This window comes from Rhopalosiphum padi, chromosome 1 (assembly GCF_020882245.1).
Source record: "Rhopalosiphum padi isolate XX-2018 chromosome 1, ASM2088224v1, whole genome shotgun sequence".
NCBI classification, from domain to species: Eukaryota; Metazoa; Arthropoda; class Insecta; order Hemiptera; family Aphididae; genus Rhopalosiphum; species Rhopalosiphum padi.
In genome coordinates this window covers 49,852,195-49,870,917 of record NC_083597.1, presented here as the reverse complement: position 1 = coordinate 49,870,917, position 18,723 = coordinate 49,852,195, and the positions used below count along the sequence as shown (strand labels likewise).

General features: G+C 26.4%; 1 protein-coding gene across 5 annotated transcripts; it reads left to right on the top strand.

Moving 5' to 3' along the window:
* The first annotated feature begins 1,693 nt into the window (after positions 1 to 1,693).
* Positions 1,694 to 17,915, top strand: LOC132917034 (sodium-independent sulfate anion transporter-like). 5 transcript variants are annotated; one of them, XM_060977548.1, is made up of 14 exons: positions 1,696 to 1,855; positions 7,289 to 7,471; positions 12,960 to 13,078; positions 13,514 to 13,767; positions 13,848 to 14,043; positions 14,111 to 14,331; positions 14,447 to 14,654; positions 14,786 to 14,953; positions 15,864 to 16,025; positions 16,130 to 16,270; positions 16,920 to 17,065; positions 17,127 to 17,291; positions 17,363 to 17,523; positions 17,591 to 17,915. In XM_060977548.1, exons 3-14 carry the CDS (start codon positions 12,970 to 12,972, stop codon positions 17,628 to 17,630), a joined length of 1,971 nt encoding a protein of 656 aa, XP_060833531.1. In that variant the 5' UTR covers positions 1,696 to 1,855; positions 7,289 to 7,471; positions 12,960 to 12,969; the 3' UTR covers positions 17,631 to 17,915. The 5 variants fall into 5 exon arrangements, with proteins under 5 accessions (XP_060833532.1, XP_060833529.1, XP_060833531.1 ...); XM_060977550.1 differs by having other exon boundaries at positions 7,289 to 7,475; positions 13,520 to 13,767; XM_060977547.1 differs by having other exon boundaries at positions 7,289 to 7,475.
* Positions 17,916 to 18,723: the final 808 nt, after the last annotated feature.

Here is an 18,723-nt window from a genome sequence, read left to right as displayed (position 1 = left end):
AAAATTCAATAATATATTTATTGACATGACTGATTCTTTCATTGTCCCAATTTAAATTTTACTAGGCGATTGTTTTAATGACTAAATGGAATATATATAACTATCATCTGCTACTTGTATAGCCATTATATCATTTTATTTGTACAAACTAACAGGCAGTTTAATTTGAGTCTTATGACGCACTCGATTACAATCATAATTTATAATACTCTAGCTAATTGACGTTTATTTTTATATTTTGAAACTGTAATTAATTAGATTGGTTTTTGTAATGATGATTTTGTTATGGACAATGATTAATGATATTTTATTGACTGACATTGACGTTCATTTTGTATAAATATTTATAATTATATTTTGTTTATGACTTGTCACTGAAAATCTAACTTAGGTATACGTATTTAACTGTAAAATGAAACCAATCACCTACTCTGAATACAACAATCAATGTAACTATGTAAGTAGGTAAACTTTAATTTGTAACTATAAATAAGTACCTATACCTACAGGCTACATTATATTGTATCGAGTTGCCTGTTACAAGGTGCTTTATGTAGTATGTAGGTAGTATTTATTTTCGATTAGTATCCAATTATCGTGCCCAATTCTAGAAGAGTTTTAAGACATTAGCAGAATTTAATTCCTATAAAAAAAAAAAATCATAAATTGCGCTATTGACATATTTGATAAAATTGTTGCTATGCGAGTCGCGGGACATTGATATTAATATATTATACTTATTAATTATTTATATTGATAGTGTGAATTTAGAAAAAACGATTAGGGGCCTCCTCCCTAATAAAAGTAAGTCTAGCTATACGTCTTTGTACTTAAATATTATTTAAAGCCATTCGCCATATAGGTCTTAAAAATAGACCGTTCCCCCCTTTTTTTTAATACCTAGGTACCTACTTGTACCTATTAATAACTAATAAAGCAGTTTGGTTTTTATAATAATAATAAACTTCTCTGATTTATAATAAACCCTTTCATTATGTAATTAAAATAATATATATAAATTACTATTATTATTATTATATTTTATATATTACATAGCAAATAATGTATTTTTACATCATACCTACCTTGTAATTAATTTTATTATTTTCCATTTTGCCACGACGACTGGTTGTACGCAAGGTCTGCGATGCGCTCAGAAGCTTTCAGTATTTAATTTGTGATTTTCATTTTGTAATTCAAATAAATTCAAAAAAACTAAATATAATTGTATCCAAAATTGTACAGGAATCTATTAGTTATAAACTTATAAACTGTTTCCGTAAAATTTAAAAAAATAATATTATAAAGAAAAATATTTGAAGAATAACAGTTCTTGTACACTTATTATAAATTAACAGATATTTAAAATTATTTGAAAAATGTTTACAATTTATTTATACTTTTATTTAAATGTATTTATATTAAGTAGGTAGGTACTCGTTGAAAAATATATTTAAATATTTTTGTATTACAATATTTAATTTAATACATAATTTAATCTATTTTAAAAGTATTTTTAACCATTATTATGGAATAGAGTGAATGCAATGATCACTGGTTTTGGGTGGGGATGCCTTATAATAACTTCTTATATACGAGATGCTGCTCTGGTAATTAAACTTGAAATTAAAAAAAAAAAAAACCTTGTGCCAATGTACGATTAATTTCATGCGGTTTTTTTAATCAAACACAAATTAAAGTAGTAGTCTACTCGTATTGTCACTGGACGACTGGACGTTGAAAACAATTGTATTTTCTTCCACTGTTACGTCTTCGGCATTGTGCAGTGGCCAAATAACATATTATATTTTATCTATCGCATACGCGTCTTATCGGCCGTGCGCTAACAGAACAGGTACGATTAAAAAACATGATTATTACATATTATTATATCAATAAGATCTATTACAAATTCATGCTCACAATATTTGGAAAAATTAATTCAATTTTATTTAAATTTTATTTTATATTATTCACAATAATGGAGAAAACAAAAAAAATATTATATTTTAGTCAATATTTTAAGAAAGGTAAGTATTATACTTATACATTTATAATCAACTATATTTTGGCATAAATAAATTTTAAAAATACTAAATATTTTTATGTTGCTTAAATGATGAAAAAAATAGCAGAGATCGCTCTGTTGTATATAACAGATTTCGAGTGCATACAGGAACTATGTTTTTGAATTGGTCACTGTAATGTGTTTAATTTTGAATTCAATGATAAATTAATATAAACGAAAAATTATTCTGAGTGGGCAGGGTAAGAATATCAGCTTTTAATTTCTAAGGATATTTTTTAGTTTATTTTTCAATATTTTTTTTATATAATTTTTCAAGTCAAATTAGTGAAATTGATGAACAAATTTTGATCACCCTTTTATGTGCCTAACAGTGAACAAATATTTATTAATTATTTTAAAAATATTATATACCAGTTAATTTGTTGTTTTTATTGACATTTTAAATGTTTTTTTATTATTTCTGGGACAGACGAGTGACTAAAGAATAATAAAATGTCAACTTCTAAATTGACCAAAAGGGAATTTCATAAATTTTAATGATAAAATATCGTTCTATAATCTATTGTTACGAGGATAAACTATAAATATAAATTGTATGGAATATTAGACGACGCAGTCATTTAATAATGTACTTAATTCTTTTGGATGCTTAAAAACTATTTTATTTAAAGCTATAGTTTCATTTAGTTCCGTGTAGCAATTCTCCTATCTTCGCCTATGGGTTGTTGAACTATTTTTTTCCGAAAATATTATATCATTTACATATATTTTATTGTTGTTAACTATTATAAGTCAATATCAACGTAGACAGTTACTATTTACAGTCGAACAATGTAAATGATACAATTAGCTCTACAAGATTAGTCGAAATATTTCGTTAATTTAATTGATTTATTTCATATGAATAATATGATGAAAATTAGAAACTATTTGAGTTTATTGAAACGCAAACATTCGAAATTCCGAAAGTTACGAAGTTACTGTATATTTTTACAAATGTCTTTCCTATTACGGTTATTATCGTTTGTATTATATAATATTAGGTACTGATATGACATCGTGCATGAACATATTAAAATAATAAAGTAACATGTTTTTAGTTTTTTACTGTTCATTGTTCGTGGACTTGTTTTTGTTCGTAAAAACGTATAACTGTGTAGATTATCGTTCCAGTGCAAATAAAATATCTACTATATTATATTCGAACTAAGCTTGAACTAGACTTTTTTTTAATTCCGTAGTCGTAAACTCGCGAATAATAAGTATTTATGTGCGAATGTGTGACATAATAATATAAGCTATATGTATGTATGCGCATTGTGAAGTTTTGTGTTACAATAGTATGATGTAGTATGATGTATGTGTATTGTATATACGCATTCCGTGAACATATGTCAACGTATAAAATACGCGTGTTTGATAATATTGTAAATAGTTAAAGATATAATATTATTATCCCAGTTACTATTGCATACTTGTATCACTTACTACTTATACGATTTTCTCACACCCTTGAATGGCGACGATAACCGGACAAAGTAATACTATAATCGACAAATTAATAATTTCTAAGATTATCAAAATGCTTGTCTCGTCTTATACCTAGGATTTAGCGTGGTGTAAAATAATGACCTTAAGTCTACAAATAATAAACGTTTCAATAAGCAATCTGTCCACGGCTGATCATGGTTCACGGTAATTTTTGTATAGATTTTATTAAAACTAATAATTTTAAATCAATGGCGTATTTGAGGGGGGGGGCATTTATAGGGGCGTGCCCCCTGAGTACTTAGACTTGTTTTTTTTTACTGTTATGTGGAAGCTGTAATTATAATAAGTTAAATTCCATTATTATGATTATTATGACTAGGACGGGATATGGCTTTACTAAATATTCATAGACACAGGAGCATTCGAATAAATGAGGTCAATGATGTTTGCTGCTGCGAAAAAAAGAAATATAGATCTTATAATACAATTATTTTATGACTTACCTATAACTATAGACTATATATTATATTAAAATTTAAACTTTTGAGTAATAGATAAGGTACTTTTTTGTGTTGAATTTATTTTGGATTAATTGGATTATAACTGAACAAGTTTGAACCAGTGTTAAAACCCTAATCAAATAAAAAAAAATTAAACTATTATATTCAAATTTACTTATATTTTAACAGCTGAGAGATTTTCGTATTTTGCCCCCATGAAAAATTATTTCAAATACGCCACTGATTTAAGTAACTATATACCTAAGCTGTATTGATAAGATAAACTGTATCATAAATCATAAGGCAACTCACAAAGTGAGTAATCCACTTTTTTTTTTAAATAAAGTTTTTTATTTTTTAATTGTATAATATATATTATTATCCTTATACGGTAGCTATTATAAAATTTAAATTCATTAGGTATTCATTTTGATACAAAACAACACCTTAAATGTATACTAATATAAAGCAAAAAATAACAATAATATACGAAGTGCTATTTATTACTTAAATTAGTGGATGATCTCCTTGATCAAGCGACGACTGAATATTGTAGGTATCTGGTATATGCATCTGGTATATTATAATATAAATTTGTTGTATAATTCATTTTTATTTGTTTAGGTATTTATATTTTTATTGATCTTAATTACAATTTCGGTTTCTGAATGGCCATTATTAATCACATTTTAAATTTATTTTTTTCTCATAGATAAATTTTAATTTGATAACAAATTAATTTTTTTTATAAAAATTAACGTTTTTATGTTGTCTTTTGGTTCTATTCCGTTTACATCATATAGGTCGAGAGATTTCAACCTTTTGAGACAATGAGTCACATATTATTTAAAAAATATATTTCGCGGATTACATTCGTAATAAAAAATATGTACTTATTCAATTATTAAAAATATGTTGAAAAATTTATGCTATGCTAAAAATGTATGCGTCAGGTTCAAATATTGAAAAGACGGGTCATGGGTTGATGACTATGAAGTGGTGTTCTAAGTGTTCTAACCATATTTATAGAATTATAGTTAATGAAAAGGAAAACGCTAAGCGGCGCAGAGGGTTAAAAATAAAAATGCATTATTATTGTTATTAAAATGTACAGTTACATAGGTAGTATTAAATTATTTAAATACAACATCTCAAAAGTTTATGGTTGTGTTTAAGGAGAGAGAATATAATTAAAGTTTGTACAACCAACTAATTATTGTGCTACATGATGAAACTCGAGCTTAAAAATATAATATATTAATATGTGATGCATATAAATATTAAATTATATTTAATCTGATCATATAAATAAATTATTAAAATAGATATCAATAATAAATTTGTCCTACATTTAAAAAATTTAAAACTAAGTAAAATGTATTTAATTTATAGGTTATTATTGCGAAATTAAACTAATTTATATTTAGGACTTTATTGTTTAAAATTTAGTTATTGTATTTATTTTATGAATAATGACATTAAATTGTATAAACATTAAGTTAGTAATTACTCATTCACCAATAATAAGAAAACATATAATAATTATTCCTTCTGTTGATAAAAGTGTTTACAGAAAAACATAGTTTTAAGAAAACATCAATTTAAAACCAATGTATAAGTATAGGAACATTCTTCATGTATATTTGTGTAAGTACCTGATACCATAGATTAAATAATATACTAGTATATTTAATCTATGCTGATACTATATGATTCACAAATAACGAAAGCATCCATGTCCTCGTCCTTGTCAGTTATGCGAGTTGATTTGAAACCCGTTATGACTTATGAGATGAACATTATATGATAAATAGCAGTTATAGCAAAATATATGGTAGTTATAACGATAAATAATAATTAACGAGATTTATTTTTATTGTATCAGATCAGTTATTTTTGAGTATATTCTAATATTGATTATTTGAATAATATTCAATTGCAGTTGCATTTATATATACAAATATTTGATCTTTGAACTTTGCAGTAACCATATAACTTATATACACTTCTCAAAATAAAATTATTTTATTAACTTTTCACGATTCCAATAGTTGTTATGATATAGCTATATAGGTATCTATTATTTCCAATTATAGTATGTTATTATTGTTTCCGTGTTATTTAATGCCCGTAAGATTTTATAACGTTAATATAGGAAATAGTCGCTTATTACTGGTTAAATACCCTCAAATATTTATAAATCCTAAGAAAAAATGTGTATAGAATGTGAATTACAATTATTAGTGAATCGCACAATAGTGTATAACCTACTATGATGTCTTGTCATTTTTGATATAGGTAACACAAATATACAAGAATATAATATTATTATTATTTCGGTCAGAAAGAGTCGACCGTGGACTATTTTTCAATAACATACAATTAACAAGTATTTCAATTACGATTATATAGTCATGGTCACTGTACATTATATTGTATATAAATATAAGTATATAAAGGTGGTAACAAGTAAGTGACGGTCATGTGATCGTTTATAAATTCGAAGTCACCTAAACATGAATTATTAATATTTTTTATATTTAAACAAATGTAACCATTTATGACGTTCAAAAGTTGGATAGCTGACACACCTATATGTTCTCTGAACATTATTCTGAGTACTTACACGGCTACATATTATTGTGTTTTTAGGCACCTGGGAATAGTAAAACGAGTTTATACAAGGCATACATTTGATTAGTGCGTGTTTTGTAAACAGCCTTTTCTTTTTTAATCGTTATTTATATTATTAATTATTATAAATTATATATACGAAATGCGACAATGGCATAATGCTATTAGACAGCCCACCGTTCGCGTAATAGTTTACGGACAATCGTTAAATGATAACACTATTAATGCTAATGAGTGTGGAATGTATATACGCAGATAACCGTATAGATGTGTAAACGATGCAACCATACGAATTATAAATTATAAGCATTACCCTTACGCGCGCGTATACGCAACAGTGTAATAATAATAATAATAATAATAATAATATAATAGTCGTACTGTACGATATTCGGTTGTTAGTGTAATGTTAGAGACTCGACACTCGACAGTGTCCATACGCGTACAATACCACGATATAATATAATATATATAAAGTCATTGAAGTTTATATATCTTCTATACTATATATACCGGGATATATTATGTTTGTGTAATATACATCGCGATCTATAGTGCATTGTATCGTGCAAATGCTATAACCACAGCTAATATAATATAATATCATCATATTACAATTTTTTTTTTTTTTTAGTGACTTTTAGGTTTTATTTTTCCGTGTCCAGTCGTTGTATACAATATCGATTCGATTAGTATAATTATAATTGACAATCGTTATGATCTGTACATAACGATCATAGAAATACGAAAACAATAGATTATTACCAACTCAATTTATTCTATATAATATAAAGTTTTTGGACTTGGAGTTTCTCGAGTAAGTAAGTACCACTCGATTTTATATATATATATATATATATATTTATATAAAACGTCATACGCGATAAACTATTGTATAATAGATAATAGACGATTTAAGCTGTTCAATTTATACCGACTGGAAAATGTTTTAATGAAAATCCGTATAAAATCGATTGCATTGTAAAAATGTTTATGAATACAAATAATACAATGGTTAACTTATTAATTATTACTGAATATACATATATATGTATAGGATGAGTAATTTATGAGATATAATAAGTATTTAAGGTTTTGATGCCTCGAAGTGGAGTGGTACAGGGTTACCCCGCAAAATGTTTGTCCACTACTCCGCTTGTCTAAACATTAAATATGTATAACTCATAAACTACTAGTCCTAAATTCGATTTTTAACCACAAAAAATGTAATATATTTATGTCGGTATAACTACGTAATACGGTATGATACATAGGTATCTCTCAAATTAAAGTCTTTTATGAATACTTTTACATATTATGATATATATTTGTATATTACATTTGTTAAAATAGTAATATTATTACTAAAATAATTGTTTAATTGTTTGGTAACCTCGCTTACTATAGATTTTATTAATTTATCGTTTTCAATGATTGATCTCTGGATTCAAATTCCACATGTTCATTAGTCTTTTAAGTGCTTACTTAATGACGAGTTACACTCGGCAATAATATTATACAGCAGAACAGTTATCTAAATGACGGATTTTTTTTCTTATTTTAATTTTTTTTTCAAATGAGAACCTTTTTTGAACATTTTAAAGCGTTTAGTGCATCTAAATCAAAATTCGAACTAGTGGTTTTTGAGTTATTGATTTTCTATACATTAATAATAGGTCTGTGATTATAGGTTTGGAAAATATGGGAACTATAATAATTTGAAAATTATTGTAACTAATATTAATACATCAACATTTTATGATTTGTAAAAATTGTCATAGTATAATAAATACAAAAATTAGATCTTATTTTATATATATATATATATATATATATATATATATATATAAAACCATTTTTAAGGAATAATTTCCTTATAGTATAAACATTTTAATAACTCAGAACTACTCATTCAAATTTTGAATTAGAATTATCAACATTTCTAAAAAAAAAAAAATCATCAGTTTATTATATTACAATAGAACATGCTGATTTGTATTTAAAAAAAGAAGTTTGTATCAATATTGAAAATATTCCATCAAGTAAATAGTATATACCAACTTAAAAATTCATTGTTAAAGGAAGAATGGGGAACATATAGTGAATTGCCTTTTATTATGTTATTGTAAAATTATGATAAAGGATAATTGATATGTTTAGGTACCTACCGTCGAATATTAGAACAATGATTATTGTTAACGCTACGTATGTTAACTAATACCTATTTAACTTAACTGTTATATTTATAACTTGCAATGTTCAATACTTTTTAATTGTTTGTACTATAGAATATATTAAATATATTAATAATCAATTTTGTGTTTACCTATATGTAATTTAAAAATTAGTAAATATGACTATGTACATTTTAAATCGTGGTTATTATTATTCCATAAATATAATCATATAATTCAAGTTAATACATAATTTTAGTAAATCAACAAAAAAAGTTATATTTTTTGTAGAACTCAAAACTAAAATGAAAGTTGGTATTTTTCGACAATAAGTGATAGTAATAATCATTATTATTACCTAATATAGTAGTAATACCTATTGTTTTATATTCTTATAAGGTCTATGCAGTTGTATACTTGTATATGTATAAATATACAATTCTAGAAAATACTGACAAACACAGGGCAATTCACCAAGTATGATCACTTCACTTTTTTTTATCTTTTACAATGCAAATAAAAAGATGTTGACATTTGGAATTTTTTTATCATACCAAAGACCATATTTTTAAACAATACAATTTTTTTTACCTTTTTTAGTCTTTTGGTGATACACAATTTTTTTTCAATTAAGAATAAAAATTTTTACTGTAAATTTTTAAGCAAACTCATTTTTGAAGATTATAACGCATTGGAGTCGAAATTTGAATGAGTAGTTTCTCTATGTTATTAAACTTAATGTAGGTACTAATTACTAAGGATAATAATCCTTATTAATAGTTTTACATTAATTTAAAAATAGATGTTATATTCTAGATTATTCTTCGTTCTTGTTAAATCCAGACAATTTTAATAAATTATAAAATGGTGATAAATTAAATATACTGATTGGTATAATTTTTAAATCATCTTTAGTCAAATGAATTACAAATATACTATAACCTAACCATTTTTTAATCAATCGACTATTATATACTATCCTTAGAACATAAAATTTTTATCATTTAAAAAGTAAATAATTAATAATTCGGTACTTGTGTCGATTGAAACTGACTTGTGATTAATAAGTAATTTTTTGTTTTTTTCTTAAAAAAAATACATAGTAAGTTTTGGAAAAATATACGCAGTTATATATATCTAATAACTAAATAGTTCATTTAAAACTATGAATTATATATCTTATCGTATTATGTACCTATGTAATATTATATAATTTATTTAATAGCTGAGACATATAGTTTACTATTAATTTAAAATAATAAGTTATATAAATATATTTTGTACACAATTTACTAATTCGTTAGAATATGAAGTCGATTTTTAAGTAAAAAGTACATTTATTAATTGTATTCAATTAATAAAATTAATAATTTACTTTCACATTGTTAGATACGCAGATATGAGTTTATACATGTGATAAATAAATATATTCAGTATTTTAGAAAATAAAACCATATGTAAAGTATTCTCTCTTTGTTGAAAGATTTTTGTGATTTGTGGACTAAAATTATTTAAGATAAAACAAATCAAGGTTAAAATTAATAATGATGTTTTAAAATTATTTAATCTTAAACCAGGTAAAAAGTAAAATAGGTAACAATTTCTAAAAATAAAAACATGAATACAAAATGAATTGATTGTTTACATAATAATGTAAAAAAATAAAAATATAAACCAAAATAAGGGAGGAAATTAAGTAACTAATTTGCTGCATGTACAATAGATAATATATGTACCTAGGTCTTAAGTAACTTACTGTATTATGTATATGTGTTCAATTTTATGACAAATATATGTAATAAAAACGATTCTCAGTGAAGACAGTCTCTCGGTGTGAATAAGTTTAAGGTATAGATAAGCAATAGTATAAAATAAACCTAAATGTTTTGAGAATATAATTATGTATTTAATAATTTACATAAAAGTCTCCATGGATAATATTTTTGAATTACAATAAAATAACTAAAATCGTTCTTTTTTTTTGTTTAAATGTCTAATTTTGTTCAAATTTAACTTCAAATATCTATAAAAAAAATTGTGTTTAAATATTTCTTAGATTTTTTTTGTTTAGATAAGAAAAGTTTATAGGGAACCTTGCATTAAATTGTCAAGTCTTGATTACAAAAATTTAACATAATATACTACATTTTAAACTCCAAAATTACTTTCATATTTTCGTGATCGAACTTTTTATAGGTACGTAGAAAAAATGTACACCTATATATTTTAAATATTTTTAAATAGCTATACCAACTTTTGAGGAACATTGTATTCAGTTCTTAAGCTTTTTAAAATTGCAGACTAGATGCTTCCTTTTTCAGTTTTCATTTGCTTCGTTATTTGCTACAACAAAAATATCAAAACCATTTCTGCCATGGTTTATGGCAATATAAAGACGCAGTCATATAACAACAATAATCAATCTTCAACCAATTGAAATAATATCTTATATCTATAATAAGCCGTCTCTCATCAATTCGTTTATTTTTCCGTTAATAAAAAAGAAAAAACCTCGAGTGCCCATACTGTACCGTTGGTTTATTAATTGTTCGCGCTAGATGGACATATTTTGTCATACACACGCTTCATATTTCTTATACAATTATTTATTAATCATTAACGTGTGTACAGTTGCTGATATAATAATGTGCGTTGTCTAATTTTAATGGATCCTAGCTATACAGCCGTAATATTCAGACATTGACCCGTGGATGCCAATAGTAAACTAACAATTATTGGTCCCCCAGTCCACGTGAAATAAAATTTTTGATTGGTCAAAGGGATAATTTTGAGCAGGAATTACTTATAAATTATAATAGGTACATTTATAATATTCGAATTGTAGCACTTTTCATTAGCGTTTCATAATTTTACATACGTTAAAAAAAATGATTTTAAATAAATAAAAGTTATATAAATTATTTTTAACACTAAGAGTTAGCTCTTTAGAGGACGCCATACCCACATGTGTTGTCTCTGTCTTACTAACGTGCATCATAACAAAATGTTTTTTAGCAGAATACATTTTGTGATGTTAGTTTTAATATTAGAGTAAATTTACCCATTATCAAATTTAAAGGTAAGAATATTATCTAGATAATGAAAAATGCTTTTAATGATATTATTATTTTAAAGTGAGTTACAGCTATGTAAAATATTGCAACTTTAAATGTCCATAACTCACTTTAAAATAATAATATCAATAAAATAATATGTCAATGTCTAGATAATATTCTTACCTTTAAATTTGATAATAGGTAAATTTACTCAAATATTAAAACTAACATCACAAAATGTATTCTGCTAAACGACATTTTGTTATGATGCACGTTAGTAAGACAGAGACAACACATGCGGGTATGGCGTCCTCTTAAAGGATAACCATAAAGTTAAGTAACCAAATACATGATTATTTTATATAATATTATGTAGTAGTATTTCTCTTAGTTAATTAAAAATTAATTTAGGGTACCTATCAGAATATATAATACGGGATGTATTATGCATTTTTAAATAATATAAAACATAAAAAAAATATTAAAGGTCTTTTTCTAGGAGTTAACTTAATACATAAAAAATTACGACCATTTATTGAATTATTTTTTAAATAATTTAGAAAAGCCTAAATTATTGGATAACATATTATATGATATTTTAACGTAAAATGTAATAATAATAAAAATAATAATTTAAAACCAATACGTCTATGATAAATAATAGTGCGAATACTAGTATTATACGTATTATTAGACAAATTAAGGTAGGCACTAAGCTTTTCGTAACCAAAACGACGTATGTTGGAGATGGAATTAGAAATTTGACAAACGGGCAATTTTTTGGCCACATCAAAATGTTTCTTTGTCATGACGCGACCACACGTGAATACTCAGTTCTGAATACTCAGAATAGCTCGCAACCAAAACTGTTCCCTGTGAAATGTCCACAGTAATTATAAGAATAATAGTTATATTTTTAATACTATAATATTATTTATGTATAGAAAGTTATCATGTAACATACCAGCAACTTTTAACTTATTAAAAAAAAAATAATACACACACACACACAAAAATATACCTATATATTATTATAACTATTTTATATTTATAATTATAATGATTTCATTTTAAGATTTATCTAAATGACCATTACTAATGATGATAACGATCGACACCAAAATCGATGTGAAAAAATGGAGGTAAATGAAAATATAAGATCTCAATACACAATAGGCAGCAACGACTTTATACGTAAGTAAATATGAACCATGTTAAAATATATTAAAAAAAAATCAATTGATATATTTTATTAGACAATATACTATAGTCTGTCTAGCGAGAGAACGTACCGTTTCTGCGCATCCCCCTACGTCCTCATGCTATCAAAACTGGTTCGCTTATGGCTGGGTATCATTGAGGAATGCGCAGAAAAACTGATTTTGGTCGGTTTGCGGTTTGTTCTCTCTCTGGACAAAGTATACAGTATAGTATACGTTTTATTATTTATGATTATTACTGATTATTTAACTCTTAAGATTTGCAATAAAAGCTCATAAAAAAAAAAACAAATTTTGAATTGATTTATGCTAATATTAATTAATAACAATTTTGAATAAAATACGGTTACTAATTAATATAAAGCAACAAATTGAATTAAAAGAAATTGATGTTAAATAAGTTTCACAGTTGTAGACGAAGTTGGTGAAAGACCTAAGAAAAATGTTAAGGAAAAATTACATGAATTCTCATCATGTCTAAACAGTAATTCAAAGACAGTATTTACGTACAAAACAATCACCAAAAGACTACCGATTTTACAATGGTGGCCGACGTATTCCTCAGCAGACTGTATCGGAGATCTTTTGGCAGGAATTACGGTCGGTCTGACGCTCATACCACAGTCGATGGCCTATTCTGCTCTAGCTGGTCTACCACCACAAGTAAATAAACGGTTTCTTTTTTCATTTTGTTCGGTTATATTGTTACTATTTTATACTTACTGCATTTAATTTGTTTTCAGCAAGGTCTATACGGTTCGTTCATCGGTAGTTTGATGTACGTTTTCCTCGGGACTTGTAAAGAAGTACCTATGGGACCGACGGCCATTATATCTCTAATGACATACAACACGCTCCACGGACTCGGACCCGTATACGGCACTTTGCTGTGTTTCTTAACAGGTGTCATCCAATTGATAATGGGCTTAGTGGGACTAGGTAAACATCCAATGTACATTAGTTTAAACACGATGTTTAATTAATATACTTTTCGATATTGTCATAGGCTTTTTGATCGATTTTATTTCTGGACCAGTAAACTCAGGGTTTACATCAGCCGTTGCGATACTCATCGTTGCATCACAAATCAAAGACTTGATTGGCGTAAAAGCTGCGGGTACAACGCTAGTGGATATGATAATATCGATATCCAAAGATATTAGTCATTATCAACTGGGCGACACATGGCTTGGGATAATTTGCATCGTTGTTATTCTTCTGTTGAGGGTAAGTAGGTATAAAAAATGGGTTACGGGATTCAATCGGCTATGTTCATTTTACATCGTACTACCGCTTATACCAATCGGCTGTATTTTATGTTCACTGTTTTAAAAAATTTAAGAGAATGGCTCTGTGTCAAATCGGACCTAAGGACGTGAAAGAGCAAACCATGTTTCACAAGTTTATGAACCGATCTATGTGGTTGATTGGTACATTCAGAAATTCGATAGTAGTTATTGTTAGCAGTTACGTGGGATATATGTACATAACTTCGACGGGACACGACGTGACCTCTAACGAAATACCGCCGATACCGTTCAAAGTGGTGGGTAAGTAGAAACGAACACTGTTGCAGACCATCACGACTACCACTATGGTAGAAAACCACTATCTATCGAGTCGTGGTTACGGTGGGTAGCGGGTACATATGGTACCAACTGAAAATTCTAATGTGTTCCAGGTAAAATACCATCGGGCTTGCCAGAGTTCGACCTACCAAAGTTTAGTATTGCGAGAGATAATGGAACGACAATAGGATTCTTTGAAATGGTCTCGAACATAGGCTCTGGAGTTATAGTGCTACCGATAATTGCGTTGATTGAAACCATTTCCATATGTAAAACGTTCGGTCAGTTGAATATAATGTAATATAATAGTAGAAAGTCAATTTTATACAGAGCCGTGTTAAGAGAGTGGAAAAGGTACTACACATTTGTTAGTTTCGTAACAATACATAGGTGTGACATTTAAAAACATCTCTTGGCTCCATATTTAAAAAAAATATTTAATTTAAAACTCTACTCTTAACTTGGTTACTACTTACAAGTATAATAAATTAATACCTATATACCTAGTCAATTTAAAGTATATTGTAGACACTATCATTGATTATACCTAAATACTATATACTAATATTATAATAGATAATATTGTACTTTAGTTTTACACCTAAGTATTTTATGTTTAATAATAATAATCAATGTTTTAGTACGTATATAGTTTTTGATTATTGGATTAACCATATACATTATATTGACTCAGTAGGAATAATCTTATAAATTATAATATTTCAAAAAAAAGTAATTTATATGGTAAATGTCTAAGTTATAGTGGGCACAATCAATGAAAATATAATTATCTATTATTATATTAAATTTCCTTGCTGGTTATTGATATGTGCTTTTAAAATGTACGTATCTATTAACTATCATCAATATGAAAATATCAGAATTGAATATTATTGGTTAAAAATCAATTATAAAATGAAACAAAACTTCTCGATATATCATTATTTGTACCTATAATATAGTGTACAAGATTTGTAATAAAAAGTTACCTACTTATTCAGGTTATAATAAATTTAAAGTTCAAATACTTAAATTTTTGAATCAATCGTTTAAGTTTATAGGTACCTCTATATAATGGTCGGCGGGGCAGAACCTTCAACCTTTTTACATGGCTCCGAATTTCGTATAGTTTCTGAATTTCATGTTATTGTTTATGATAACTAATTAATGACTGCTTAATTTATTTCTCAGCTGATGGTAAGCCCGTCGATGCCACTCAGGAGTTATTGGCGACCGGTCTGTGCAACATCGGTAATTCGTTTTTCCACGCGTACCCTGGCACGGGGTCTTTCTCCAGGAGCGCCGTGAATGCAGCTAGCGGAGTTCGAACTCCGATGGAGGGTTTATACGCCGGTTAGAATGTAGTACTTACTCACACATTTCGAATAGTACAACATCGTTGTTGTTTTTGAATGTTAATTTGTATTTAAACCAAGAAATTATTAATATTGTTTTAGGTATTTTGGTTATTGTCGCATTGCTTTTTTGTACACCCTATTTATACTACATACCAAAAGCGGCTCTCGCGGCGATTATTATTGCCGCAGTCATATTCATGGTTGAAGTGCGCGTGGTCAGGCCCATTTATAGATCGAAAAGTAAGTATATGATTTTTACATTTATGTATATTTATGGGAATTATGGTGAAATTCATTAAGTTTACATTCGTGTATACAGTGTAAGGTGATGTCGAGCGACTATTTATTCGGTAAATAATTTATTTATTCAAATTCTGAATTTTGGAGTTTTTAAGTAGATAGGTATACTTAAGATATTTTTAAATATTTAGATTTTTATACCAAGTATCTAATGTACCAAGTATTTAGTGGCACAAAAATTATTTTTTTTTAAATAAAGACCAATATCTTTTTATTGAAAATCGCTATTCGAGTGGTTATTTTTGAAAATTTCGATTTATCTAAATTTATCTTTAAACGAATAGTTTTTGAGATATTAAAATGTATACTATAAAGATACTTATACTAATATAGTAATATGCAAAAGGATAATAATCCTTAAAAATTGTTATACACAAATTTCAGATTTATCATAATACATGCAATACATTTTAATTGAGTACCTTTTTATTAATAGTTATTATTTGTTATATAATCAGATATTTTTATAAATTATAGAATGTCAATAGATTATTATAAGTAAGTAATAAGTTATTACATTATTAACATAATTATGGTGAGAATTTTTTGAATTTCATTTTTATTTTTATGTTTACATTTTTTTTTTTAGAAAGTGATCTCATACCAGGTTTGGCGACATTTTTCGCTTGTTTGGTTTTACCTCTAGAAATAGGAGTTTTAATAGGTATCGGGTTGAATTTGGTTTCGATTTTATATCACGCAGCAAGACCAAAACTGTTGATTGAAGTGCATAAAGTATGTAAACGTAAAATTTAAACCCAGTTTAATTTGTCCTGAAAAAAAATCATGATTACAGACACGGGATGGTATAAACTATTTGATGGTCACACCAGACAGATGTTTGGTTTTCCCGTCGGTCGATTACGTGAGAAATTTGGTGATGAAACAAAGTTTGAAACGAGAACTTCCCGTTGTCATCGACTGTTCACACATATATGGTGCGGACTTTACCGCAGCAAAGGTCCGACAAACAATTACGTCATTAATAAAATATATATAAATAGATATTAATTTTTGTACATTTTATTCAAGGTTATCGAGATGTTAACACAGGACTTCTCAAAAAGAGGTCAAGCTCTGTTTTTCTATAATTTAAAACCTAGTGTGGTAGCTGTATTCGAAGGAGTCCAGCCTAAAGGATTCATAACGTATTATCATAGACATGACTTAGATCAGTTGTTCCAAAGATGGAAGTCAGTATTCCTATTGAATAGTTTTGTTGAAATACCTTTAATATGAATAAAAACTATTACATTTTAGACAACAGCGTCAACAAATCGAACATGCGTCGGCAGAATGATATTTTAGAGTTCAAAATCAGTAAAGTGCATATTACTTCTGCTAAACAATTAAATTTAATAATTGATGAAGATCTTATGAATTATATTTATAATTTTAATATTTGTTCACGATTATATATATTCACACATGATTTAATTCCATTGACAACATTGGTATATTTATGTGTACCTATTTATACTAATTTATGATTCTGTAGTGAATTTTAATATTTTATTTGTATCTTGTATGATTTGTTTGATTTAATTTTACTAGAAAATATAAATCATTATTTTTAAGCAGACGACATACCTATGCATTTTTAATATTTTAAAACTAGATAATAAGATATATAACGCAATGGATTTTATTTATTTATATTAAAATTATAACAGTAGAAATCAGTTGCAACTTTGTACTTAGTTTAGTGTTAATTTATTTTAATAATGTCATTAGAAAAATATTTATTCTTCAAGAAAAAAAAATCAAAACATCATACACATAAAGAGAGCAAGAGAGAGAGAGAGAGAGAGAGCTTTTGTTATTTTGATTTTTAACGAACTTGTCTTTTATAATTATTAAATAATATTTTTTTAGAATGTGTGTGTAAGTGTAACATATATAAAATAGAAATATTATGTGTATTTTGTATTGCAACATCGCAACGTCAAATAGTGTATTAACATATTATCTATTAAGCAATGTGTTTTTATAAATTACAATATGCTCTTAATAGTATTGTAAAACACAATAAATCATCGATATTATAATTAGTTATTGATTAATAATTTATTTATTTTTCATCAAATAATTGGTTATTACATTATTTTGTGTTTGTTTTATTTTGTTATGAATACAAACTTTAACAAATGTCTTAAAATTGGTTAAAACTGAAAATTAATGATGTATTTATGCATATAGGTATTATCGTTGATTTAGAACTATACATGTATGTATTTTTCTGTGTCACCTGTTTTATTTCTAAAACTCATAACCATATAAGTATTAAAATATTATATATTTAATATTTGGCAATGACATAGAAATTAATTATATTATTAATTAGCTGAATTACCCATCGTTGCCGGGTATTAAAAATATAAAATATGACCTTC

What these genes read in the sequence shown, in the direction of transcription:
- LOC132917034 (XM_060977546.1), top strand. Translation starts at nt 12,970, where the DNA reads ATGACCATTACTAATGATGATAACGATCGACACCAAAATCGATGTGAA. An exon ending in GATACCGTTCAAAGTGGTGG is followed by an intron (nt 14,655 to 14,785) that starts GTAAGTAGAAAC and finishes AATGTGTTCCAG; the next exon opens with GTAAAATACCATCGGGCTTG. An exon ending in GCCCATTTATAGATCGAAAA is followed by an intron (nt 16,271 to 16,919) that starts GTAAGTATATGA and finishes TTTTTTTTTTAG; the next exon opens with AAAGTGATCTCATACCAGGT.